This window comes from Propithecus coquereli, unplaced genomic scaffold (genome assembly GCF_000956105.1).
Source record: "Propithecus coquereli isolate 6110/MARCELLA unplaced genomic scaffold, Pcoq_1.0 Scaffold399, whole genome shotgun sequence".
In the NCBI taxonomy this organism is placed as follows: domain Eukaryota; kingdom Metazoa; phylum Chordata; class Mammalia; order Primates; family Indriidae; genus Propithecus; species Propithecus coquereli.
In genome coordinates this window covers 144,584-170,157 of record NW_012149718.1, presented here as the reverse complement: position 1 = coordinate 170,157, position 25,574 = coordinate 144,584, and the positions used below count along the sequence as shown (strand labels likewise).

The window sequence follows — 25,574 nt, the reverse complement described above, 5'->3', positions numbered from 1 at the left end:
CAGTGTTCAGTAAACGTTCGTTTTACAGTCGAGTTCTAAAGCCTTCAGAGAGCCAACGATTAACAGTCGACCAGGGTGAAATCGGCGCGTGTCGAGGCCCTCAGGATCAGTGGTGTGAGGAATGTGACCCAGAGTGCTCGGGAGGGGCTCTGAGGCAGTGATGCCGGTGGGCTTGAGGCAGGAGAGGAGGCCAGCATGGCAGGGACCAGGAGGCCTAGGGAGGGACACAGATGAGGCTGGGGGCGCTGGGTTTTCCCCAAGGGTATAGTGGGATCTGGCTCACAGGGACTGGCAAGGCTTCTGGAATGTCGGCTCTCAGGACCTGCCTGGCCCTTGTGCTTGGGCACAGCACGCAGGTACATCCGCTGGTTTCTTCTTCCACTGTGTGCTGTCAGGAGAGGCACCAACCCAGGTGTTACACTGGTCTCTCCTGGAGATTTGTGATTATTAGACTGAGTTGCACTTTCTGTTTCCTTAAGCAGCTTTGAGGCCTGGCATTGGGATCAGGGAGGATGAGTCCACAGAGCAGAGGGAGGGGCCACAAGGTGTTTCTGTTTGCACCAAGCTGCTCACGCAGCCCAGACAGCCCTCCGCAGGGGATGAGCCGGTGCAGCCACAGAGGAGACTTGCAGGCACCTGAGAAGGAGGTTGCAGAGCGACACAGGTCCAGGCTTGGTGCATGTGACGTTTGCACATGCAAAATAGTGTCATTTGGGGATGTTTGCTTATTGTTTAATGTTTATTTATTTGTATTTATATGCAGGATAATGGTTGCTTCTGGGGAGAGAGGTGATGCACTTGGGAGTGGTTTACAGGTGGCTTCAAGCACAACAATGATTTGTTTTATAAAAGGGAAATTGAAACAATATGGCAAAATATTAGTAGATAAAGAGTACCTGGATAGTTATTACACTATACTTTATAATGTTGTTATACTTGAAATATTTTATTGAAAAGATCTTCTCTGATCAGGTGTTTCTGGCTCTCCCCTGGATGGACAGGGCACCCGTACTCCTGTTCTAGGTTGGGGCTGTCAGGAGATGCAACTCAACCCTCCACCGCTGGAGAGCGGACACAGATTACTGGAAAAGACACCAGCTGCACATCTGTGACTGGCCCCTGTCCTGGCCCCCAGTTGCAGGGCGTGGGCTGCAGTGGCTGCACACGGTGTGTGCCCACATCTGAGGCAAAGGCTTGTCTGCACTCACCAGCACGTGGACTAACTTGATGGCTTTCCTAGGGCACAGTCACCAGCACTGCAACCTGTGTCCAGCTGCACAAAAGAGCTGAAAGAGTGGCTGCGGCTCTGACGGAGAAGGGAAGACTGAACGTTGGGGACCATGTGGCTTTGGTCTATCCCCCGGGTAAGCGCAGCACCAGGCCGTGCCCTGCCAGTTCATTGTCAGCAGCTGCCGGAGACATTTTCTCCTCGACTTTCCAAAACTAAACTCAGCCCCTCTTCTCTGCATGTGCTCGTCCCCCTCAGCTCACCCACGCCCTCCCCAGCACCGTCTGCCCTCCTCTCTCCCCGGGACAGTGAGCAGAGCCCAGCGGGAGCCTCTGGGCAGGGCCTCTGGGCCTGACGGCTTCCTCACTAAGGTGCGGCAGCACCAGGCTCACTCTGCACCTCCCACCCTAGACCTGCAGTCGGTTCTGAGACTCCCAGAACAAAATCTGTGTACTAGGGAAGCTTGGTTGCTGCTGGGTAGTTGTTTGTTTTCCTTTTCAGTGAGCAGAGCTAGGAATTATAAATAAATAGCTCAGAGTTCCTACTGTTATAGCCAAGACAGGCTTAGGATTGCAGGATTTTTACTAAAACTCTCTTACGATGTACCAGGATCTTCTTTATTCCACACCAAAAATCCTCATTCTTTAGGAAGAGGAGATGACAGAATTAGAAAATCCCATAATTTCTAATTTGCTTTATCCTACATCACACGGAGCATTCCCAAAACTAACAGTGGTGATGCAGTGGACCCCTGCGCAAGTTCTGGAAACAAGTGGAGGATTTCTGCACGTGCTCAGTCCAGTGCCCCCTTTTCTCATGGCCGTGTCACCGCACACCGCACCTGTTCTTCTCTACCCGCGTGCGGTTTCACTTCCACCCGCAGCTCCGTGTTCCGTGTGCGCTGCCAGTGCACACGACCGTGCCCTCTGCTCACGCTGTTTTCTCAGCTCGCTCTCACACCGACTCCTCAGGAAGGGCTCTTGGAAACAGTACTCCCTGAGTCCTGCTTTTTGATCATAGTTTGTCCACTTTATAATTGAAAGGCATTTTTGCTAGATAAAAAAATCCATTGACTCACATTTTCTTTCCTTGAGTGTCACGAATATGGCATTAAGAAGCATTACTGTCTACAGATCTGGTGATAATCCAAGTTTCTCTTGGGCGTCACTTGCTGTTTTTGCCTAGATGCAAAACTGATATTTTCATTTTTCTTTAAAGTCCAGTATGTCACAGTGTTGATGCTAGTTGTTGTAGGTCAACAGTCGTACTTACAAGGTATCTTTAAATATGTAGCTTCAAGTCTTGTTTTCAAACGACGGTTTTCTTGTGTCGTGGTTTTCCTGTTTGCTCTCATTCCTTGCGTTTTCCTCTGCACTTCTGTTCCCACTGGATGCTCTTCGTCATCAGTAGTTGTCACAAATGTCCCTCCTCTTCATCTTCTATTTTATCTTAAGTCTTTATCTATTATCTTTAGTTGTCTTGTCTTCCTTCAAGCTTCATCTTCATTTTGACATTAATTATTTCATTTCTGATTTTTTTTCTAATTCTGATTTCTGTTATTTTCTGTCTTGTATCACTTCTTAATATATTTTAGCACATTTTGAAATAGACAATTGCAGTTTTTATCTGTTTTGTGGACTTGTCTTTTTGGCATGCTTTGTCTATATGTTCAGATAATACTCTCTTTTTGATTTTTTTTTCTTACAACTTTGTATGGGACTTGACCTCATGTGGTAGCCTGTTTCCAAGATTTCCTGGCTGTGTCCCCATCCCCACTCGCATGACCTCTCTCCTTCACGTCTCTTGTCTGTTCGGCTCAGCCGTGTCCCACAGTTCCAGCAGTGTTTCCTGCGGGTGGGGCTCTGCCCCCGTCAGGCTGAGCGGTGTTGACTCTCGTTGGTGAGCAGATGAACGGGTCTCATACGGGTGGCCTCTCCGCTCCCTGCTCTCTGATCAGACCCACAGGATTTGAGAACAGTTGCCAGGGATCTCCCCAGGATGCTCCACTTCCTCCCTGTTTCCCTCCCCCACCTCACAGAGACTTCTAGAAAACCTCACTTGTCCTTCCCTCAACCCTTGCTGGGGGCACTGGGTTCTTCCTGGGAGTCTCCTGATTCTCTTGGTGTCGTCTGCCCACCAGGTCTGATTTGCCCCCATCCCACCTTTTCTCGCCTCTTCTCTCCTCCTCCTCTGCCTCAGAGATAGACAGAGCTGGGTGTTAGTTAAAGTGGTGAAAACAGATCTTATTCAGTAACTGCTGACATCAGGGAAAGAGCTGAGCTCCATTCCATGTTGTGCAGAGGTGATTAGAGCATTTTCAAAGGACAAAGAGCTGGTTAGTGTCGAGGCCACGAGGCCGCCCTGCGCTGGTGGGTGTTGCAGTTGGGGGCTGGCCCCTCCTTCCCGGAGACTCCATTTCCTAGCAGGGCCTCTCGGGTCCTCGAGAGAGGTGCTGAGTTGCAAGGGATACGTATTTAAAATTGTAAGTGCATTCACTGCGAATTGCAGTAAATGCTCCCAGGGGAGGCTGGGGCCTGCCATCTGGTGTCAGCTGGAACAGACAGCAGATCCCCTGGCAGCGCTGGCCTTCTCAGCAGGCGTTTTCATGGGGACTGCTAGTGTTCGGTCACGTCTTCTAATGCAGGGTTCTGGCCCGCTGCTCTGCAGTCCTCACCTGCCCTGTCTGTCCCAGGGTCTCATTCAGTGTGTTTGCTGTTTGGCTGTTTCCAAGTTGTTTTTCTCGTCCAGGTGAGGCAGACAGGTGACACACACTCGGAGTGTCTTCCACTTACACGGGCCAGTCGTCCCTCAGCCAGAACAGGAAGCTCAGGTGTCTATTTGTCTTGAGTGTGTGTACAGGCTGTTTTTAGGTGACAATGCCAGCCATTTTTTTCCTTTGTAAGTTTGTTGTTGTTTTGCCTAGAAGCTTACAGGTTTTTCTTTATACCTCAGAGTTCAGGAATTTTGCTGGGATATGCCCAGGCGTGGGTCTTCTATCATTTTCTTGTCCATTTAATCTTCATACTCTCGTCATCATCTCAGTAAAGTGTGTTTCTTAGTGCCTTTCTCCTTCTTTGTCTATTTCTGGAACTTCCCTAACTCACTTTTGGATCTGTCCTCCACCTCTTGCATCTTTTCCATCCAATTGCCGTGTGTGTTTTTGCTGTGTGCTGACATCTTTCTTGCCAGGTCATTTGGGTACTTGTCCAGGCTTCAGCACGGACCATCCTCATTTCCAGGTTATCTCGTGGGACACTGCCCTCAGCACCTACGCTGTAGAGGGACTCCTGCGGCTGGTGGGGGCTGGGGACTCTCCCCGGGGTCTGCCAGGAGGTGTGCATGTCCCTCACAGTCACGTAGAGTCTCCCCTGGGGGAAGGTGGTAGCTTGGTTTCTTTTTTTTTTTTGAGACAGAGTCTTGCTTTGTTGCCCTGGCTAGAGTGAGTGCCGTGGCGTTAGCCTAGCTCACAGCAACCTCAAACTCCTGGGCTCAAGCAATCCTTCTGCCTCAGCTTCCTGAGTAGCTGGGACTACAGGCATGTGCCACCATGCCCGGCTAATTTTTTCTATATATTTTTAGTTGTCCAATTAATTTCTTTCTATTTTTAGTAGAGATGGGGTCTTGCTCTTGCTCAGGCTGTTTTCTAACTCCTGAACTCAAACAATCCGCCCGCCTTGGCCTCCCAGAGTGCTAGGATTACAGGCGTGAGCCACCGCGCCCGGCCTTGGTTTGTTTCTTGACATAAACACATAGCAGTGTGGACACTCCCTCTGGCATGAGGTTATTTTTCTCCAGGGATGGTGATAATTCCTATTTTTCACCGTTCCTGGGTTCCAAGCACACACAGGTGCTTTATGCAGCCCTCACTGTATGTCAGCCTCACCCCAACTTTGAGAGGGGACAGAGAGACCCTCTGGGAGGTGGTAGCACAGCCAGGCTGGAGCTCCCTGCTCCTCGCTGTCCACACTGGCCAGAGCAGAGCTGGCTGAGCTCAGCTTGGGAGTTTGAGAGCATTTCCCAGAGCAGGTCTGGGGCTGCGGTGCCCAGGCACACGCTCTCTGGGAGGGGCAGGGCTGAAGGAGCAGCTGGGAGAGAGCTGCCTTAAATACGTGAACAAAGGAAGAAAAGAAGAAGAAAAAAGACGTGGAGCAAACACAGTATAACCTCGATAACTGAGACTCGGAATGGTGGATTTAGAGGTCCTTACACGATTGTCTGCTTTTGGTTATTCAATGCTATTTGTAAAAAATTTTTAATGAGAAAAAGAAAATCCATGTCAAAGTTCTACATTTACATTTGAAAAACATAACAGCAGCTGGGGTATAATAGTGGGAGGCAGAGGCCTGTGGCCCCACTCGGAGGCCCAGAAGGCCACAGGTGGGTGCACATGTTTGCAGACATGCACAGGCACGTGTGATGTGTGTTTCCTGGGGGCTGGGGGAGAGTCTAAGATTTACATCCAATTCTCAAATGGGTGTGTGACCCAAGGGGTTAAGAACAGGCTCTGTACAGAGGCTGGGGTGCTGGGGGCTGAGTGGTGCCAGGACAAGAGAAGGACACCCAAGCATCTTTATAGCATAGCTTCCTTAGCTCCAGGAAGCAGATTCTTTTTTCTTTTGTTTGTTTGTTTTTTGGTTTTTTTGAGGCAGGATCTCACTCTGTCACCCAGGTTGGAGTGCAGTGGTGTCATCACAGCTCATAGCAGCCTCAAACTCCTGGGCCGAAGCGATCCTCCTGCCTCAACCTCCCAAGTAGCTGAGACCACAGGCCAGGCCACCACGCCCAGCTGTTTTTATTATTTTTTGTAGGGATGGGGTCTCGCTCTTGCTCAGGCTGGTCTCAAGCTCCTGGCCTCAAGCGATCCTGTGACCTCGGCCTCCCAAAGTGCTGAGATTACAGGTGTGAGCCGCCAGGCCTGGCAAAAAACAGGTTTTAAGCCTGGTACGATTTTCCCCCAAATTTTAACTACAGGGATTTTAACCCTATAGAGAGTTGGAAGAGCGGTGTGGTGGTCGGTGTCCCGCAGGCAGAGCCTCCGGGTGTCCTCTGATCTGGTGTGTGCAGATGCTCCTGGAGCTGCGGGGCGGGAGCCTGCAGTGTAGACAGCTCTCACAGACTCCCCGAGGTCTGTGTGCTCACAGGCAGCACGGCAGCTGGAGCTGGGTTCTCTAGGGCCACCTGCCCTGGTTTGTGGCGCTGCATCCCCGCCCTGCTCAATGTCCTCGGGGCAGGGCCTGCCCTCCATAGTCCCTCCAGGGTCCAGTCGCGGCTGTACGGCCAGGAACCCACTGACTCTGCTGTTCTCAGTGGACACGCCTTGGCCATCCGCACCACCTGCACTGACCTCCCGCTGTCTTTGCAGGCGTGGACCTCATTGCCGCCTTCTACGGCTGCCTGTACTGCGGCTGTGTGCCTGTCACCGTGCGGCCCCCGCACCCCCAGAACCTCGGCACCACGCTCCCCACCGTCAAGATGATTGTGGAGGTGCGCGGAGGGCGGGCAGGTCTCCCAGGATCTGCGCTGCGGCCTCCGCAGGCCTAGCTGACTCCATCCTGCCCCATGCAGGTCAGCAAGTCCGCGTGTGTCCTCACCACACAGGCGGTCACGCGGCTGCTCCGGTCCAAGGAGGCGGCCGCTGCAGTGGACATCAGGACCTGGCCAACCATTCTGGACACAGGTGCGTGTCCTCAGCAGCGGGCCTCACCAGAGGAGCTCCTTTCCCTTTCTTTGTTGCAGGTATTGCATGGCCAGGTCCAAACGTGAGTGTGGAGTAAGAGCAGCCCCAGTAAGTGGTGGCAAGGCCGCTCCTGGGCCTATGGTGGGTGGTGCCTTGGATCCATGGATCCGCCTGCTAGAGCCTGCATGGCGTCCAGTGAAATGCGGGCATCAGCCCTTTCCTGGGTCCTGGTGGGGAGTGAGGGCCCCCTGGGGGCCAGCAGCCCTGCGCACCCCCAATCTGACTCCGTGCAAACTCCTCTCCAGTCCGAGCCAGGGCAGCGCCTGGCCCAGTGGTGTAGACCACAGCCTTGCCCCTCCCTGCCTTCTGCTGGTGCAGGGGTGGGCTGTTCTCTGAGGCTCTCTGCTGCTCCCTCGGAGACACAGCCCTGGGCTCCCCACCCTCACCAGTGAACAGTACCTTGCCGTGAAATGCTGCGGGCCAACTGGGATGGGGTGGACAGCTCCCTGGCTCCTCTCTGCTTTGGGCCAGCTTGGTGAGACAATCTCAGCCTGGGCTGAGCCAGCCAGAGGATCCTGGATCAGGCGGCCGGGGCAGCTGGTGTGGGCAGCAGTGGACAGCCTTCTGGCCCCCACCTCAGCCCCGGCTGGGCCTGTGTCCAGTCCTACTTGGGGACAGCACTGGTGTCTGCCTCACGGGGCCACAAGGACTTGATGAAGCACCCACAGCCCGGAGTGGCTGCTCTTGCTGGGGTTGGGGTCGGGATTCTGGGTTCACCTGGCTCTGCTGCAGGCTCTGTGACCTTTGGCAAGTCCCACGTTCTCCCCGCTTGCTCTCTTGTCAACAAAGTGACTTCCCGTGCAGCCCTCCTGGCCTGTGCCCTCCCTCACCTGCCATCCTGTCCCCACAGGCTCAGTGCGGTCTTGGTGGGTCCGCCCTGGTGACGGTTCCTTGAAGATTAAGATAAGCCTTCCCATGCACACACGCAGCCCGTGCTCTCACAGCCTCACTCGGGTCTGAGCTGGCTCTCCAGGACTCCCCAAGTGCGCCTCACTCCACCTCTGGCCTAGGAAAGCCCAGAGCTTTTACCTTGTCAGGATACATGCAGGAGCACTGATGTCACCAGTGTCTCCTGTTTAACAGATGACATACCGAAAAGGAAAGTAGCTAGCATTTTCAGACCCCCCTCCCCAGATGTGCTGGCGTATTTGGACTTCAGCGTGTCGACCACGGGCATCTTAGCGGGCGTGAAGGTAGGTCCCATGAGCAAGGCTCCCATTTGTGTCAGCCCCTGGGACACGGAGCAGACAGGGACATCAGGTGCAGGTCTAGGCAGGTCTTGCTCCTGGCCCAGAGCACAGAGCAACAATATTGTTTCTTAAAGTTTGTGTGAAATGGCAGTGGACCTCCCCAAATTTGACTAGCCTGAGAGTAATGCATGTTTGATGCTTTATGGTAATGACTCAACTTTCTGATATATGACTGTCTGGCTTCCAGGAGCAGGTGGCTTTGATGAGTCTGTTTCCTTACTAGGAGCCAGGAGCACTATTAAAATTTCTTACTGTCCTAAAATTTTGTTTCAGAGGTTTTTAGTGAGCTATTTCCTGGGCATTATTTAGATTATATGGGGATTTGAGCTAGCCGTCTTTTAAGGAGGTAACGACGGTGTTTGATAGTTTAGAGCTACGGCAGACATGTCCCAACCCCTCTTTCTTCCTGCACATCACTGAACAGACCCTTATCTTACTCCTAAGATGTCGCACGCGGCCACAAGTGCCTTGTGCCGCTCCATAAAGCTGCAGTGCGAGCTGTACCCCTCTCGGCAGATCGCCATCTGCCTGGACCCCTACTGCGGCCTTGGCTTTGCCCTGTGGTGTCTGTGCAGGTGAGCCCAGGACCCTACCTGCCTGGTGGTTGGAATGGTCGGGTGGCTCTCCAGAACCTTGATGCTCTAAGGTGCTTTTGCCAAGTGCCTGAGAGGATGAAGAGACATTTGCGAGTGGGTTTGTTTGGGGATGAGGTGGGTTGGAGTCTGAGTCTGAAATTGAGTAAATGAGTAAAAATACATTTTTCATGACTATCCCTTATTGGTAATTGGGAAGAACTTGCTTGATTCCTCTAAGCGCTGGGACGTGGTGATCCATCTCTGACAGCAGAACGCCTCCGTAATGCTGCCCCCGGGTACCTTTGGAGAGCGGAGGCCAGGACCCTGTGCCTGCCGTTCTGCTCCTCTTCCCAACAGCGTGTTTTCTGCTGAACCCCACTGGATGTTAGAACAGAATTGTGCCCCTGTCCTGGCTGCGAAAGAAGTGTCTTTGAGAAAGGGAACTGTGGGGTACCCAGGGTGTTAGGTGGGCAGGTGGGGACTGTCGAGCCCTCCCTTCCCGCAGTGTCTACTCGGGACACCAGTCGGTGCTGGTGCCCCCGCTGGAGCTAGAGAGCAACGTGTCCCTGTGGCTGTCAGCCGTCAGCCAGTACCGGGCCCGCGTCACCTTCTGCTCCTACTCAGTGATGGAGATGTGCACCAGGGGGCTGGGCACGCAGACAGGCGTCCTCAGGGTAAGTGCTCAGACCTGGGGAAGCGTAAGGAACAAAACAAAACTGGACTCCCAGGACCCCTTCCTGAGCTGCGTGCTGTGTACACACCCCTCTTCCTGAGGCCACGTAGCAGGATGGGGGCGGGGCAGGTGGGGGTCCCAAGGGCCTGGGGCCAGTGAGAGGTCCTGGTGTGAGGCCTGGCAGCTCAGGAGGGCAGGTGTGGGGTTCAGGTCAGACGCATGCCCTCCCGTGCTCCAGCACTCAGAATTCACGGGGCAGCCCTGGGCAGAGCAGAGGTTTGTGTTAAGCTTCGCCTTTGAGTGCTATAACCTAGGGCCAAAGCACGCGCGGGCCCCACGCAGAGCTTTACTGTACTGCAGGCCTGACTCCCCGCTCCTCTGGCAGATGAAGGGGGTGAACCTGTCGTGTGTGCGCACGTGCATGGTGGTCGCTGAAGAGCGGCCCAGGATCACACTGACGCAGTCCTTCTCCAAGCTGTTCAAGGACCTGGGCCTGCCTGCGCGCGCCGTGAGCACCACGTTCGGGTGCAGGGTCAACGTGGCCATCTGCCTCCAGGTGAGGCGCTGGGCCTGGTACCTGCCTGGCCCATTTCTCCTCTGAGCCTTCGGTGTGTTGTTTCCACATAGCATTTCAGCTTTGAGAGCTATGAGGGTTTTATTTAAAAGATGTTCTATTCTTATTGATGAACAAAGGCTTATTTGAAAAAAAAAAAAAAAAAGCACAAACTGTTTTTGAGTAATGATTAATATCTTACCTGTAAGAATCTCTAATTTGGATAAAATATGCAGCTAATTTTTTAAAGCAAGAGTGAACTTACTGTTTTAAGACATCTAGCAATTTTAAGTTGAAACGTTAATGAATGTGATAATTTTTATTGACTCAGATTTGTTTTTGAAATCCTAAAGTACTTTACTTTTTAAAAGGAAACACAAAGTTTCAGAAACTGAACAGCTGACTGCAGTGCTGTTTACCACTTCTTCATATTTTATACTAGCACCTTCTTTCGTTTCTTTCTACAAACATCTGAAAACCAAGTAGCTTATTAGCTAACATCCTACACATCAAATGCCTGACTGTCCCACATCGAAAGAGAGTAGCCAGGATGAGTGGGGTCTGCCTGTCCCGGAGCAGGCCTGGTGGGGCAGTGCTTGGTTTCCGGGGCATCTGCCTCACCCACGTCCCCTGCGGTAGCAGCACATGCAGGGCCGTCAGCGTTCCTGCTCATGTCCTCTCAGCTTCGGAAAGACTCTTGACCCTTCTTGGGGAGCAGAGAAGCCAGGGTGGGACCCTCTCTCAGCATCCCTTCCTGATGTAGAATGGGTGTCGGGTGTAGGTCAGTGGCTGTAAGTGAAGACCGTGCTGTCTGCTTTGCGTCTGAAAGCCCGTGTCCCCCTCGTTAGCTACTGGAGGGATCTGTTGTGTTGTTGGCAGATGGACGCTACGTATGATTGCAGAAATGTTAATCGATATTCATGTTTGCTCTTTAAGATACAGTGATGGGTTTTGCTCTCTCTCATCCTTGTTTCTCATGTGGCCTGTGGCCTTCCGTTTGTGTTTCCTGTGGCTGTCTCCTCCCTGTCCCACTCTGCTGGCCTCCTTGGCCTCTGTCAGCCCAACAGGCTGGGAAAGCTGGCTGAGCAGGTATGACCCCGACCTCGTTGCTGCCTCTGTGCTCCCCCCGAGTTCATGTGGCTCCTCGTGAATTCCAGACAAATACATGTTTTCTTGCTCTCTTACTTTGTGCACAGTGCATATTATTTGACGTCTTACAAAAGCTCTTTTGTAACCAAATTTAAAAGTAAAACTATTTTCAAAAAAATGTAATGTTTATAGCATTGCCTTGGGGAGGAAAGGGCTGTGTTTAGTCTCAATGTAGAAACTTTTTGTTTTAATTCCAGGGCAGACATAGGTTATGTTGTCTGGGATCTTCAGGGAGTGATGTTGGTCAGGGTCCTCACTTAGTTTGATATTCCTTATCTATTATAATAAAATGGCACCTGACGTCCTGTAATCAGGACCCACGTCAAATGTAAGATTCAGAAATCAGGACGAGGGGAGGGAGGCGAAGGCTGCGCCCACCCGTCCGAGGAGTCCAGCTGTGCTCAGTCCCCAGGAGAGTTGGGTGCTTGTTGAGAGGCCAGGCCCGCCCAACAGCTCAGCGGAAATGCCCCTAACTGTGGAGTGTTTTTATCACAGTGAAGCTGTTAGAACTGAAATGTGAAGTTGTATGATTTGACGTTTTCACTCAGTGTTACCGTATGTTTCATTCAATATTACCAAGCCATGTGAATGTTTGGATGGAAAGTGTCAGCCCTGCCCCGGGGACCCAAAGCCCTGGGCAGACTCAATGCAGAGAGCAGAGCTGCTGCCTTCCTGGGCGTCCCCCCGGCCCCAGAGTTGCTGCCATGCAGCTGTGCCCATGGAAGAGGAGTGAGTGTGAGGACCCTGACCAAAGTTCCTCTGCTGCTCTCCTTCCAGGGCACAGCCGGCCCGGACCCCACAACCGTCTACGTGGACATGCGGGCGCTGCGCCATGACAGGTGAGGTCCTTGCCCACACGGCCCCATCCACACCCACTGACGAAGTGCAAGCTGGGTCTGTGCTAACTGAGCATCCCCAGGCACCCAGACGTTAGAGTATGGCTGGCTAAGACGGCCCGTCCACACTGAGAAGGAAAGAGCAGGGCTGTGGCATGTTCTGTCGGGGAGCCTGGCCTCTAGCTCCGAGCTACCTAGGTCCTCAGGGCTGCCGTGAACATCCCTTTCTCGTCACTCACACCCCCAGGAAGGCTAATAAGAGTGACCAGACATTTGACATGTAGCTTTTTATGGGGATGTATAGAAGACAAGTAGACCAACTAATGGCAAGAATTCTTCTGCCCTGATGTTGTGGCAACACCTGTCTGAGTTTTCACATCAGTCAGTGTGTGCGGGGGCCCATGGTCTGTGTTTGAGTGTGTACTCAGGGTCTCTCCCAGCTTTGAGGCTCAGATCCCAATTCTGGATCCTCAAATATGGCCACACTGCAGCTTGATGGAAACAGTAAGTGCAGCTTACTGGGCATCAGGGGCCAGCCAGCTCTGGAGAGGACCCAAAAGAAACGCAGAGCAGGCTCCTGCCATGAGCACAGCAGGCAGAGAGTGTGTGCGGGTGCTGACGCTCAGGACCCTCAGTGGTGCTGGGACGCTCCCTGTGGCACCCCGATGTCACTGCCCAAGACGTTCACAGCAGTTGTGTCATCCAAAGGCTAACGTCAGGCTGTTGTCCACAGACTGACCCTCAGGGTGATGATCAATTTCCAATTACCCCATGATTTACCTTTTTAGAAATTACTACCTATTAGTAAATTTTATTCTGAAATTTTTCCCTCATTAATTTTTAGGGTACGTTTGGTAGAACGGGGTTCTCCACACAGTCTGCCGTTGATGGAGTCTGGAAAGGTAGTGGAAGCTGCGACTTACGGGTTCCGTGACATGTCTGAGTCCCCTTTTGTCTCAGGCGTCACTCCGTTAAAGGCGCCGGGGGCTGCGGCTCTCCTGAGGAACGCAGGCCGACTTCTGGTGGGGGTGGGCTGGGTACTTCACAAGCCCCTTTTCCGGCTTTACTGAGACACGTAGCAGTGCGGGGTTAAGTCTTTAGACACATATCTGAGCGCAAAACCAAGAGAGGGAGAGCTTCTGCTACCAAAACCGAGAAGGAGCTCCTCGCACCGGGCGGGTGTGAGGCCTCAGGCCTCTGGGGTCGAGGCTATGCATCAAGGGGTCAGCTCAGCCACACGTCAGAGTCCGAGGGTGGCCCTGGCCCTGCATTAGGAATGGGAAGAGCTCATGCCCTGATTCGGGACGACAGCAAGGAGGGGTCCCCACCAGGGCCTTGGGCAGGAGGTGGAGTCCTGGACCCCACGTGGGATTTACTGTCGAAACCATCCCTGCCAGGGACTCGCAACGGGCCTGAGGACACCAGGTTAAAAACTGTGAGCCTGTGCGAGGGGTGAGCAGACGCAGGCACAGGAGAACAGCGTCCTCAGAACCAGGAAAGGCTCAAAAGAAGGAGGAACCCCCTGACCCCGGCCCAATTAAGCAGCATGAAAAGCTAGACGGGCTTGGTGTGAGTGGGCAGCTGCTGACTGCACAGGAGCCCAAGGGTCTCAAACCACAGCTGCTGTGCACCCGATGAGAGCCTGGGGGTGGGGCTCGCTGCCCCTTTCCAACCACAGAGGCAAGAAGGAGGGCTTGGCCACCACGACTCTGCTTACTCTCTGCCGTGGCCACAGCCGCCTTCGGGGAGGCAAGGAGGTCCCCAGAGAGGGGCAGAGCCGTGTGGTGACCAGCAGATGCCTGCAGGGCAGCGGGGTTAGATCTAGGGCAGAAGGCAGAGCAGGAGCAAAGGTCCCCAGGAAGGCAGTGACGCTGGAGCCAGGTGGGGGGAGAGCAGAGAGAATGAATGAATGAGCAAACGAGGGTGCGAGGTCTTGGAAGGCTCACCTCCCACGCCCCCTGTGTAACGTGGCTCTAAGCAGCAGACCAGCTGAGTTGAATCAAGTGAGTTTAACAGGACAGCGCACCTGGGGAAGACCTGAGGCCACTGCACCGTCCTCCGTGTGTGTTGGAGCACAGAGAGATGCGCGTGTTGGAGCTGGAGTGCACACTGCATGTGCAGCCTGGCATAGCCCTTTTGTACACTCAGTATAGCCCTGTGCCCTCGGTCCTCAGGCAGTTCTCGTACGTGCTGTTCCTGCCCTGCCGTGGGGCCGTGCTGCGGTTGTTGACTCAATTCCCTTTTGTTGGGCTTTTCCTTCCTGTTTTGCTGTTACAGTCCCTGGAGCCTGATGGCTTTGTGCTCTGGAAAGAAAGAGAGCTCTGGGCCACACAGGCAGAGAGCGGGGCTCCAGCAGCGTCCAGGGAAACAGCAGTCCCAGCAGGCAGGGCGCTAGCCGTGGCTTACGCCCCCCAGTGACCCTTCGTCCCCTCCTCTCACCTGCATTGTCATTGCCTGGTTTCACACATGGGGAAATTGAGGACACAGAACAAGTGACTGGGCCTTGTGTAGCCAAGAGGTCTGACCCAAGCCCAGTGAGGGGCCACCAGGATCAGATGTGGGAGTCTGGGCAAGAGACAGTGGCCTCCAACTGTCCCCAGTTGGCACCAAGCAGATGCTCAGTGGTTGACCTAAGTCCAAGTCGGGGGTGGGAAGAGCTTCCTCAGGGTCAGGCTCCTGGTTAGGAACCAGGAGGCTTGATGGAGTTGCCAGACATGTGCCTCCTGCCAGGCTGGGCACAGCAGTGTCACGGTGCCCCTGCACAGGGGCCCCTGATGGCATTCTGTCCTCGTCTGGTCTTTCCAGGGAAGAGCAGGATGTGTCCCCAGGCCCTCTGCCCCTCCTGACATCCAAAGAACTGGGGTCATTTTTGCTAAGATTTACAACTTACTTCTATTGATGTCTCTTATTTTAAAATTTAAAGTCAAATTTGGAGTGGCTTCTAAACTTCCTGACCTGACGTACGTAGGCATGCCAGTCCTGCGGACTAGCTTCCAAAGGATGTTTTTTTTTTTTTTTTTGAGACAGAGTCTCACTGTGTTGCCCGGGCTAGAGTGAGTGCCGTGACGTTAGCCTAGCTCACAGCAACCTCAAACTCCTGGGCTCAAGCGATCCTCCTGCCTCAGCCTCCCGAGTAGCTGGGACTACAGGCATGTGCCACCATGCCCGGCTAATTTTTTCTATATATTTTTAGTTGTCCGATTAATTTCTTTCTTTTTTTAGTAGAGACGGGGTCTTGCTCTTGCTCAGGCTGGTCTCGAACTCCTGAGCTCAAACGATTCGCCTGCCTCGGCCTCCCAGAAAGCTAGGATTACAGGCGTGAGCCACCGCGCCCGGCCTAAAGGATGTTTTTAATGTCACTGAATCAAGAAAGTCTCGTGTCATGTTTTCTTGAACAAGGAACACAGCTCTCCTCTTCCAGATCCTCCCTGGAGTGAAGGTCATCATCGCACACACGGAGACCAAAGGGCCCCTGGGAGACTCGCACCTGGGCGAGGTAAGCACAGTGGGCCCTGGGGAAGGGGCAAGAACGCTCCAGCCTCACTGGCTTCACCCTTCCCCTTTGCCCCAGATTCGAGAATTCTAAACCCTTCGGGGTCATACTTGTCTTGGGGAACCCACTAGACACTGTTGGGCCCTTTCCCTGTGTGCATCATGCTTCCAGACCCCGCTTCTGTGTAGGATTTTGGGGTGCCATGGAACAAACTGCCCCCTCCCTTGGTTGCTCCACCAGCAGAGGGAAACCTCAGGGTTTGAGGACACTGAGAGGAGACACACAGGAACCGGCAGTGGCATAGAAAACAGCTATCTTGGGCAGGACCCAGTAGCTGCTCCTTAAAGGGTGGTTCCTGTGCCGGCCACAGTGGCTCACACCTGTAATCCCAGCGACTTGGGAGGCTGAGGCAGGAGGATCACTTGAGCCCGGGTGTTCAAGGCTGCAGTGAGCTGTAATGATACCATTGCACTCCAGCCCAGGTGACACAGTGAGACCTTGTCTCAAAAAAAAAAACAGAAAAGTGTTCCCTGCAGGGATCCAGGAGCACAGACGGAGAAGGCGCTGGGGCCCCCACCTGTGACTGGGAGGTCCAGGGAGCAGGGCAGAGCCCTTGTCCTGAGGACATAGAGGGTGGGACAGGGAGGGGTCCTGGTCATCCCAAGACCCAGAAGTATTGAAGTGTCTGTGTTTATGCACGCGCATCTTGCTGTAATTGGGATGGTGGGACCTTTTATTTACAGACAGTGCTGGCAGTTTAAAGTGCGGATCATGTCCTGCATGCCCAGGTTGATGTTGCTATGGGAACATGGGGCTCACATTCCTGGTCCTATGGGCATTCTTGTGCCAGGTGGGCTCTGCTGCAAAGCCAGCCTGGGGGTTCCAGTGAGAGAAATCACACAGCCTTGGTGGCTCCACCTGACTGGGGGTCCTACAGCATCCTGACAGGAAGGTGTCCTGGTCCCCAATCCCGAGTGTGGATGGAGTGAGGGGCCCTCGCCTCAGCCATGCCACTTCCTGGCCAGCCAAACCCAGGTCTGTAAGGCAAGAGTGTGCTCCCAAGAGATGGAGGATCTGGGCCAGGCAGAGGGACCCACCCACTGTGCAGATGCTCAAGGGAGAAGCCCTGTTGGCTGTCCCCTTCTTTCAGACACTGCCATGTGGGGACATCTTAGAGCCAGGTGTAAGCGTGGGGAACTGACATGGGTTCTGGACAGGACCTGTTCTTAGGAGGGCCCCAGGACACTGAGTACCGTGGGCACCGTCGTCTGGTCCTTTGGTCTGTGCACGGGTGCACATAAACACATACACACGGGTATGTGAGTGCACATAAACATGCACACAGGTACATGGGTGCACATAAACACATGCACACGGGTATGTGAGTGCACATATGCATGCACAGAGGCCCATGGGTGCACATGAACACATGCACACGGGTATGTGAGTACACATAAACATGCACACAGGTCCATGGGTGCACATAAACACATGCACACGGGTATGTGAGTGCACATGCACATGCACACGGGTACATGGGTGCACATAAACACATGCAGATGGGTGTAGGGGTGCACATAAACATGTGCACGGAAGTACACAGGTGCACGTAAACAGGTGCATGGGGCTGGCCTGGACCCGGGACCTGCTGTGTTGCCAGCTCATCTTCCTGTCTCAGCGCGAGTCCAAGTGGCTGTGAGTCCCCGCTCTGCAGGTGCCCCTCACCCCTCTCACTTGTCCCTATTATGGACGTGTGGGTCGCTCCAGCTCTCTTAATTGTCAACAGCGCCTTGGCACGAGGAAGGCAGAATTACCCCGCATGCTCATCCACACAGGGCAGGATCCTGCAGATGGCATTTCTGGATCAAAGGAAGGAACACTTTGTTTGAGGAGAGAAAAGCTAATGTGCTTTCTGTGCCTGTAACTTTAACTTAGTTCACAAAATAAGAGACAATGGACATGGCACCCTCCTTTGTTCAGTGTTTACTTGAGCGTTCTTGGCCATCCAGCGGATGTCTCCTGGCAGGATCTGTACTCAGCTGTCTGTAACGAGCCCACGTTCTTGTGCTCTGGGCCCCCCAGATCTGGGTGAGCAGCCCCCACAACGCCACGGGGTACTACACTGTCTATGGGGAGGAGGCACTGCATGCTGACCACTTCAGTGCCCGGCTGAGTTTTGGGGACACCCAGACCGTTTGGGCAAGGACTGGCTACCTGGGCTTCCTCCGAAGAACAGAGCTCACCGATGCCAGTGGAGGTGAGGGGTTAAGGCACTGCATGCACATGGGCGGGGGGTCGTGCCGTTACCTGTCAGCCCACCCGACTCTCGTGCCAGAGAGCCCTGTCTGCTGGCACCTCACTCTGTGCTACTATCATGTGTTGTTTGGTGTGGGGGAAGAGAGATACTCTGATACTGGTTTTCTCTGAAAATTGCGATTTTTCCCTCTACAACTGCCCCTCACTTAGACCCTTGGCCTCCGCTGGGGACGTGCTGGGCTGGCCACGGTCAGTGGTAAGGTCGCCAGGCTCCTCCCAGGCCGAGCTGCCTGCCCAGCAGCTTCAGTCTCACCCGTGCCCTCCCTACACACGACCCACTCAGAGTCGTGGCCAGTGTCCCAAGGACCCCGTCCGTGCAGCTGCAGTGAGCTGGCCAAACCAAATCACAACTTTGGTAGCCCCTGTAGACGCTGCTCTGTTTCCGGAGGTGAACATTATTTTTAAACATAGGTTTATACATTTGCCGTAACTCCCCTGAGGTGGTTACTCGCTGCACAGGAAACAGCCTGAGCTGCCAGCACCTTCATCAGCCCCCTTGGCAGGGGCCATGGGTGCCATATAATGTTTGAGTTATGACCTCCCTGTGCTGGAGAGCACCTGGCCAGGTTCCCTGCCTGTCTGAGCATGTGCACGCATGTGCTGTTCACAGGACGGCATGATGCGCTGTATGTGGTTGGGTCTCTGGATGAAACACTGGAGCTGAGAGGGATGCGGTACCACCCCATTGACATCGAGACGTCTGTGATCCGAGCACACAGGAACATCGCCGAGTGGTAAGAGCCCAGATGGGTGGCAATCTCTGCCCTGCTGCTCAGCCCTTTCTCTGCGTGAGTCCTGGGTGTCTGTTGGGGCAGAGCCAGGGACTGCCAGCTGTGGGGTCAGGCCTCCTGCATGGTCACCGTAGTCCCTGGTGGAGCTGGATGCAGCATTGGATGAACTCTGTCCACCTTGGATGTGCAGGCAGCCGCCTGCCCGCCAGGAGAGGACATGCTCTACAAAACATGATGCCAGAACCTGCCTTGATGCCTTTGGGTTTTGCTCGTTTTTTCCTTCTTTTCCTGATGAGTCTTGAACCAAAAGACTGTCCCCAAGTGCACAGGCAAAATGTGAGGTCTCCACAGTTCTCATCCTGAAGTGTTCAGTGAGAGTGTCTTAATTTAGACAGTTGTGACTCACGGTTTCATCACTTCATGGGGAGCTTGCATTGGTGTGTGTGGGACAGGGACAGCTTTCAGCATCAAGAAGTGCTCTCCTTAGCGAGACTATAATTAGAATAGATATCCCTATAAAACGTATTTGGCCTGACATCTGAATTGTGAGTGGTGCTCGACAGCCTTGTGCCATCAGCAAATGTGCGTCAGTGTCCTTCACCTTCTCTGTGGTGCCTTCCCCAAACATCCGTTGGTCCCAGATCCTGCGCCCAACCCCAGGTGACCTGGTCCTTCTCCCTGCAGTGCTGTGTTCACCTGGACCAACCTGCTGGTGGTGGTGGTGGAGCTCGACGGGCTGGAGCAGGAAGCCCTGGACCTAGTGGCCCTGGTGACCAACGTGGTGCTGGAGGAGCACTACTTGGTTGTGGGCGTGGTGGTCATCGTGGACCCAGGGGTCATCCCCATCAACTCTCGTGGAGAGAAGCAGCGAATGCACCTGCGGGACGGCTTCCTGGCCGACCAGCTGGACCCGATCTACGTGGCCTACAACATGTGAGCACAGCGCACAGCCCCAGCTGCTGCAGAAGGGCACGACCCCGGCGGGTTGAAGGTGTGAACGTGAAGGTGCTGCAGAGCCCCCACTGGGAGAACGGAGTCTGGTCTCCATGATGACCCGCCCCTTCCTATGCTTCACAGATCCCCTGACAGTTCCCCAGTCTCACTTCAGAAAGCACTTCCTGAACTATTTAACTGTTTTCAGTCTGCCAAGTGCTTTGACAGAAACATGGATGCCGGTGTTTTAACAGATGGAGCCACTGAGAGAGGAGAGGAAAGGCCTGGGGTGCGCATCGCGAGGCTTCTCAGACACCCTGATTGTTCTCCGCTGTACTGCGCGTTTGCACTTTCCTTAGGCTAAAAACATAATTCCTGATTTTAAAAATTCAGTTATTTATTTCCATTTCAAATGACAAGTTCAATTATAGAATTTAGGCTGGAGAGAACTTTGAGGCTGTGAGTCCAGCAGCCTCTCTTCACTCCCCAGGCGGTGAGCCCAGCAAAGCGGACAGCAGGGGGCAGATTCGGGCCCGCCCTTCCCTCTCGAGGACCGCACCGGGCCACGCACGGTGCTCCCTCTTTGCCAGTGTCTTCGTGGAAACAGGTGTGCCCGTTTCTGAGTGTGTTGTCACTAAAGTGCCATTTTGGACTGTCAAGTTAGAGGCTCTGTTTCAGAAAGAAGCCAACATTTAGTTTCAAATCACTGTCTTGGTCTGTAACTTCGTGCTGTTTGGTTAAATTGCTAGTTTTCATAACACTGCACCATTAATTCTTCTCGTGGAAGTGTACTGATTTCCAAGCCAGCAGATTGAGAAGCATTGGTGGCAAAGCCTAAGGTTTTCACATCCTCACTGCTGCCTGGTGAGCACCTGCAGGACAGCGGGGGGCAGTGGGGCGGCCTCACTGGCTTGGCATTTTGACTTGTGTGCCTGTGAAATTTGGCCAAACCATTCTCAGTTATTTTACTCAAACTCGACTAAACAGAGTGATCTAAAATTTCACTGAACCTAAATCAAAGAAGAGAATGTAAAATCCTTTAGATACTTCTAAGAATTTGAAGTCAGGCATGAATCTAAGACATAGATTATTTTTATATAACTAAGAATATGTTATGAAATTGTTGGGTTTTGGGGGGATTGAGGGTGGGAAATTTTATGAATCATGCATGCTTCACAGAAATACCACATTTTTCCAGAATTAGCCTGGATCAGTGCCTAACAAAGCTGTTATTAATTCTCCACAAATGAGTCTGGCTGACTGGACCAACTCTCATATCTCTCTCTTACCTGGCTACAGACAGCAGCGTGCACAGTAGCCCTGTTTGCCTGTGGTGTTGGACTGCGGCGTAGCATGTTGCAACATACAGGAATCCTAATATTCCTGTTGTAATTGTGTACAGAATCTACGTAACTTAAAATTTGTCACACACAGGTTTTAGCAGTGGACTAGTGGACATTCTTTACACTAGAGTGGCTGGGAAGGGAAAAGAACTACCTAACTCCAATCTTAACGTAGTTTTATAGCAAACAAAAATTATAAACTTTTTGTATTGAAAGGTCAGTGGCAGTAAGACAAAGTGTCTTGTAAATTAAGATTTTAAGAAACGCATTAAAATGTTTTAGAATTACTCTCGGGAATTCTGTATATCACACTAAAAATTTTTATACCATTATGTTAATAATAAAAGTTATTAACTGTTTGTAATTCTGCATTTTCAAATGTATGAAAAGGTCTTAAAAATTACCCCAAATAGGATGTATTTTATTTTGCAGTATTTTTTTCTGAATATAAAAGCAATTATGCTTACAGCATAAAATCTACAAAGCACATTAAAGTATAAAGAAAATTAAAATCTCCTATAATCCTGCCTCTGGGTAATAGCAATATTAGTATTTGACATAAATCTTATTTTTTCTTTTTTTAATTTTACAAAATTAGGATCGAGTGCTTATTCTTATAATCTGCTTTTGTACTTAATAAATCGCAGACTTTTAAGTGGGTGACATACCTTCCTCGACCTGTGTTAGTGGCTGTGCCGTGGGTGTGCCCCGACTGACTGTGGCACCTGCTGTTGCTGGGCACCACCTTCCAGCAGTGGCGCCGTGACCTCCTCTCAGGTGCATGTTTGCACGTCCACAGTTACAACTACTGCGGCGGGCTCAGTCCTTACAGGTAGAGCGAATGGGTCGGAGTTCATGCCAGGAGGGAAGGTTTGGGTACCTGCTGGCCTCCCAGAGGGGCAGGATGGCAACCTGGAGAGGCCGCTTGGCAGCCGCCCAGCATTGCTGGCCGTGGACTTGTGCTCAAGAGTAAAGCGAGTCTTGGGCAGTGTGACTGGCAAGTAAGGGTCGGGTCTGGTCATGTTGAGTATGTTCTCATCTGTTTATGGTCATTTTTATTTCTCATTTGATGTATTATATTCAGATTTGGCAGTTCATATTATGTTTCTGGTTCTTCTTATTGATTTGTAGGAGCCTTTTTATATCAAGAATTATAACCTGCACATACCCCCTACTTTTTCTAGTGGCTCATTTGTATTTTGATTCTATTTGTTTTAATTCAGGTTGTTTTTTTAAATATTCTGTTGACTTTATGCGAACTATGGTTACTTGTACTTAATTTCAGATTATAAATATAGCTGATTTATTTCAAAGTGGCTCTACCGGACTGGTCAGCGTAACCCAGTGGGGCAATACATGGCAGAGAAGTAACCGTCCTCCAGTGTTTGCTCAGTTCCTGCCACGCTGCTGGCCCTGTAAAGAAAGGACAAAGAGACCCGCTGGTTCCTCTCTGTCTTGCTGTGAGTAAATCCTGTGCATGTTCCTTGCTGTGTGCAAAAAAAGTAAGAAGCATTCCCTTCCTATCTGAGATCATTTTATCTAAGTTTTGGGTCCTAAAGTGTTAGGGAAGGAACACTTACTCTTTAAGTTAGACGTAGTAACAGTGTTACAAGACTGTGTGTGGCATTCATCCTTTCATGTGATGTTCAATTTCAGCAATGAAGAATTAAAAAGGAACTACATGCAAAGTTTCAAAACCAATTGTTTTCACGTTTGCTTCTTAATAAAAAATAGTGTATGGAAGAGGAATGACTTCGGCGTTTCCAAGCAGGTGGCTGGACCATCTTCCCTCCTTCCTGTGGCTGGTCTCAAAGCCTCACTCTTCATCCTCATCCTCACCCTGGTCTCCCAGAATCCAGCTCTGCCTTTTAGGTTAAGGAGAGAAGCATGAACTGATTGAGATATTTCTGAAGGAGCATTGTGGTGTTTGCTGAGGGCAGTGCAAGGTGAGAAGTTGAGAGGTTGTTATTAGTTGTAAGTGCCTACTAAGTGTGGAGTACCTTATTCTCCAGACTCTCAAAGGAACTGAAAAGTCCAGATACCATCTGAATGTTCATTACAGATGCCACTTAAAAGTGAAAAGTTGAAAAATGAGCCCAAGGGACCAAGTCAAGCTTTGAAGGGAAGAGGGAGCATAGTTGGGTTGTCACCACCACCATTGCCAGGTGGGCACACCTGGATGCTGCAGGAGGGTCCAGAGGGAGAGCAGCGATTAAAGCCATCTACAGGCTATGAAGCTCTGATGGAGTGGAAGGTAAGTTAAAAGAATTTACTTTATATGAAAACGTAGGGAAGGGAGAGGATTCTGAGAAGATGACAGAGTAGAAAGCAGGAGGAGTCTGTGTCCCCACCTAGGTGATAATTGTAGTGGCAGAATCAGAATGGTCTGATGTAACTATTTTGGAATTCTGGGGTCTGTTGATGGCTTGCAACTCCCAGGGAAAGGCTTGGATGGTAAATCAGAGTTAATTTTGGTCAATTTCAGCAGTGGCAGCTACCCCCACCCCCACCCCCAGCCCCATGGCAGGCAGCTGTGCACACGTGCCAGGAACAGCTTGCCCATGGAGCCAGGGCAGGCAAAAGGGACCCTGCCATCCAAACATCAGGGATGTGCTCTGATTGCTACCTTGATTGCAGAGGGGCAAAGAGGCTTGGGGCCATTGTTGTTGCATATCCTGTATTTTTGCAAGCCCTTCTCCACTTTTCTCGTTTTCCCCTTAGGGAGCCAGACATTAAAGACTAGGGCATTCAAATGCACCTGCATACGTGAGGAAAATTAAAAAGTGATCATGCAATCCCAGGGAAAGGTGTAGGCTCAGGAAGGACCTGAGAAGACACACAGCCTCCAACAATCAAAAAAGCGAAAAAAAAATAGACAAAAACATTAAAACCCAGCAAACCCTGGGGAATGAGGAGACGCTGATTTCCAAAGTTACAACATTATCTGAATTAAATGCCCAGTTTTCAACAAAAAACCCACAAGGCATACAAAAAAGAAGAGACTATGACTCAATCAAAGGAAAAATCAGTAGAAACTGTCCCTGGAAAAGATGGCAGATCTACTCAACAAAGACTAAAGTAGTTGTCTCAAAGATGCTCGGAGAGCTTAAAGACGTGGAGAAAATTAGAAAGCAATGTATGAATAAATTGGCAATATCAATAAAGAGATGGAAAACAAAAAGAAACTAAAAAGAAACTCTCGAGCTTAAAAGTACAGTAACTAAAATGAAAAATTCACTAGAGGAATTCAAGGGCCAAAAAAAGAATCAGTGAGCTTGAATCAGTGGCAATAGACATTGTTGAGTCTGAGGAACCGAAAGAAAGAGGATTGAAGAAAAGTGAACAGAGCCTGCGTGACCTGTGGAAGACCATCAGGCAACCAGCATACGCATGTTGGGAGTCCTGGGGTGTGGGAGAAGAGGGAGAGAAAGAATATTTGAAGAAATGATGGCTGAACACTTACCAGATTTGATGAAAGACATAAATACAAGCATCCAAGAAGCTCAACAAACTGCAAGTAAGATGAGCTCAAAGAGACGACACTGAGACACAGTATAATCAAACTTTCAAAAGCCAACAACTTTTGAAAGGCAGCAGATTCAAACACTTTTGAATCTTGAAAATAGCAAGAGAGAAATGACATGTCACATACAAGGGATCCTTAGTAAGACGATCAGATTTCTCATCAAACACTAGAAGCCAGAGGTAAGGGGCTAATATATTAAAAATGCTAAAAGAAAAAAAAAAAAAAAACTAAACCAAGAATTCTATACCCAGCAAAACTGTTCATCAAAAGTGAGGGAGAAATTAAGACATTCTCAGATCAACAAAAGCTGAGGGAGTTTGTTACCACTAGGCCTGTAAGAAATGTTAAAGAGAGTCCTTCCAGGTGAAATGAAAGGACACTAGACAGTAACTCAGAGTCAACTGAAGAGATGAAGATCTTAGTAAAGGTAAAAATTACATGAGCAGTTTTAAAAGCTGGTATTATTGTAATGATGGTCTGTAACAGCACTTTGTTTTCTACATGATTTAAGTGAATAGTACATTTTAAAAATTAGTCTAAAAGCCAGTATTATTATAACTTTGGTTTGTAACTCCACATTTTGTTTTCTATGTAACTTAAGAGGCCAAATCATTTCAAAGAATTATTTTATATTTGAGGAATACAGGGTATAAAGATGTAATTTTGTGACAACAACAACAAAGGATGTGGGCACAAAACTGTTAAAGGAGCAGAGTTTTTTGTTGTTGAAGTTAAGTGGTAAAATTCAAGTTAGAATATTAGAACTTTGGGATTTTTAATCCCTCTGGTAACCACACAAAAGAAAACAGCTATAGAATATAATCATGCACCACATAATGTTGTGGGTAGTGGTGGACTGCTTATATGACACTGATCCCATACGATTATAGTGGAACTGAAAAATTCCTGTCACCTAGTAAGGTTGTAGCCATCATAACGTCATCAGAGCACAATGCATTACTCGTGTGTTTGTGGTGATTCTGGTGTAAACGTACTGCCAGTTGTACAAAAGTATAGCACATGCAGTTACAGTGCCTAACACTTGATAAATGACTGTTGCTGCTTTATGTATTTACTTTTTTTTTTTTTTTGAGATAGAGTCTCACTGTGTTGCCCAGGCTAGAGTGCCGTGGCGTCAGCTTAGCTCACAGCAACCTCAAACTCCTGGGCTCAAGCAATCCTCCTGCCTCAGCCTCCCGAGTAGCTGGGACTACAGGCATGCGCCACCATG

At 50.9% G+C, this 25,574-nt stretch overlaps 1 protein-coding gene across 2 annotated transcripts in view; it reads left to right on the top strand.

The window, feature by feature from the left end:
* The window catches only part of DIP2A (DIP2 disco-interacting protein 2 homolog A (Drosophila)), a 97,659-nt gene extending 76,554 nt beyond the window's left edge, over positions 1-21,105 (top strand). The window contains exons 23-36 of one of the 2 annotated variants that reach the window (XM_012652705.1): positions 1,241-1,364; positions 6,591-6,712; positions 6,794-6,905; positions 8,049-8,158; positions 8,660-8,790; positions 9,296-9,464; positions 9,849-10,019; positions 11,943-12,004; positions 12,846-12,903; positions 15,423-15,497; positions 17,577-17,751; positions 18,421-18,544; positions 19,226-19,474; positions 19,965-21,105. In XM_012652705.1, coding sequence (XP_012508159.1) covers positions 1,241-1,364; positions 6,591-6,712; positions 6,794-6,905; positions 8,049-8,158; positions 8,660-8,790; positions 9,296-9,464; positions 9,849-10,019; positions 11,943-12,004; positions 12,846-12,903; positions 15,423-15,497; positions 17,577-17,751; positions 18,421-18,544; positions 19,226-19,474; positions 19,965-19,971 — 1,689 coding nt within the window. In that variant the 3' untranslated portion in view covers positions 19,972-21,105. Of the gene's footprint in view, positions 1-1,240; positions 1,365-6,590; positions 6,713-6,793; positions 6,906-8,048; positions 8,159-8,659; positions 8,791-9,295; positions 9,465-9,848; positions 10,020-11,942; positions 12,005-12,845; positions 12,904-15,422; positions 15,498-17,576; positions 17,752-18,420; positions 18,545-19,225 lie in introns of both variants that reach the window. The other variant, XM_012652706.1, reaches the window with a different exon arrangement.
* The last annotated feature ends 4,469 nt before the right edge of the window (positions 21,106-25,574 follow it).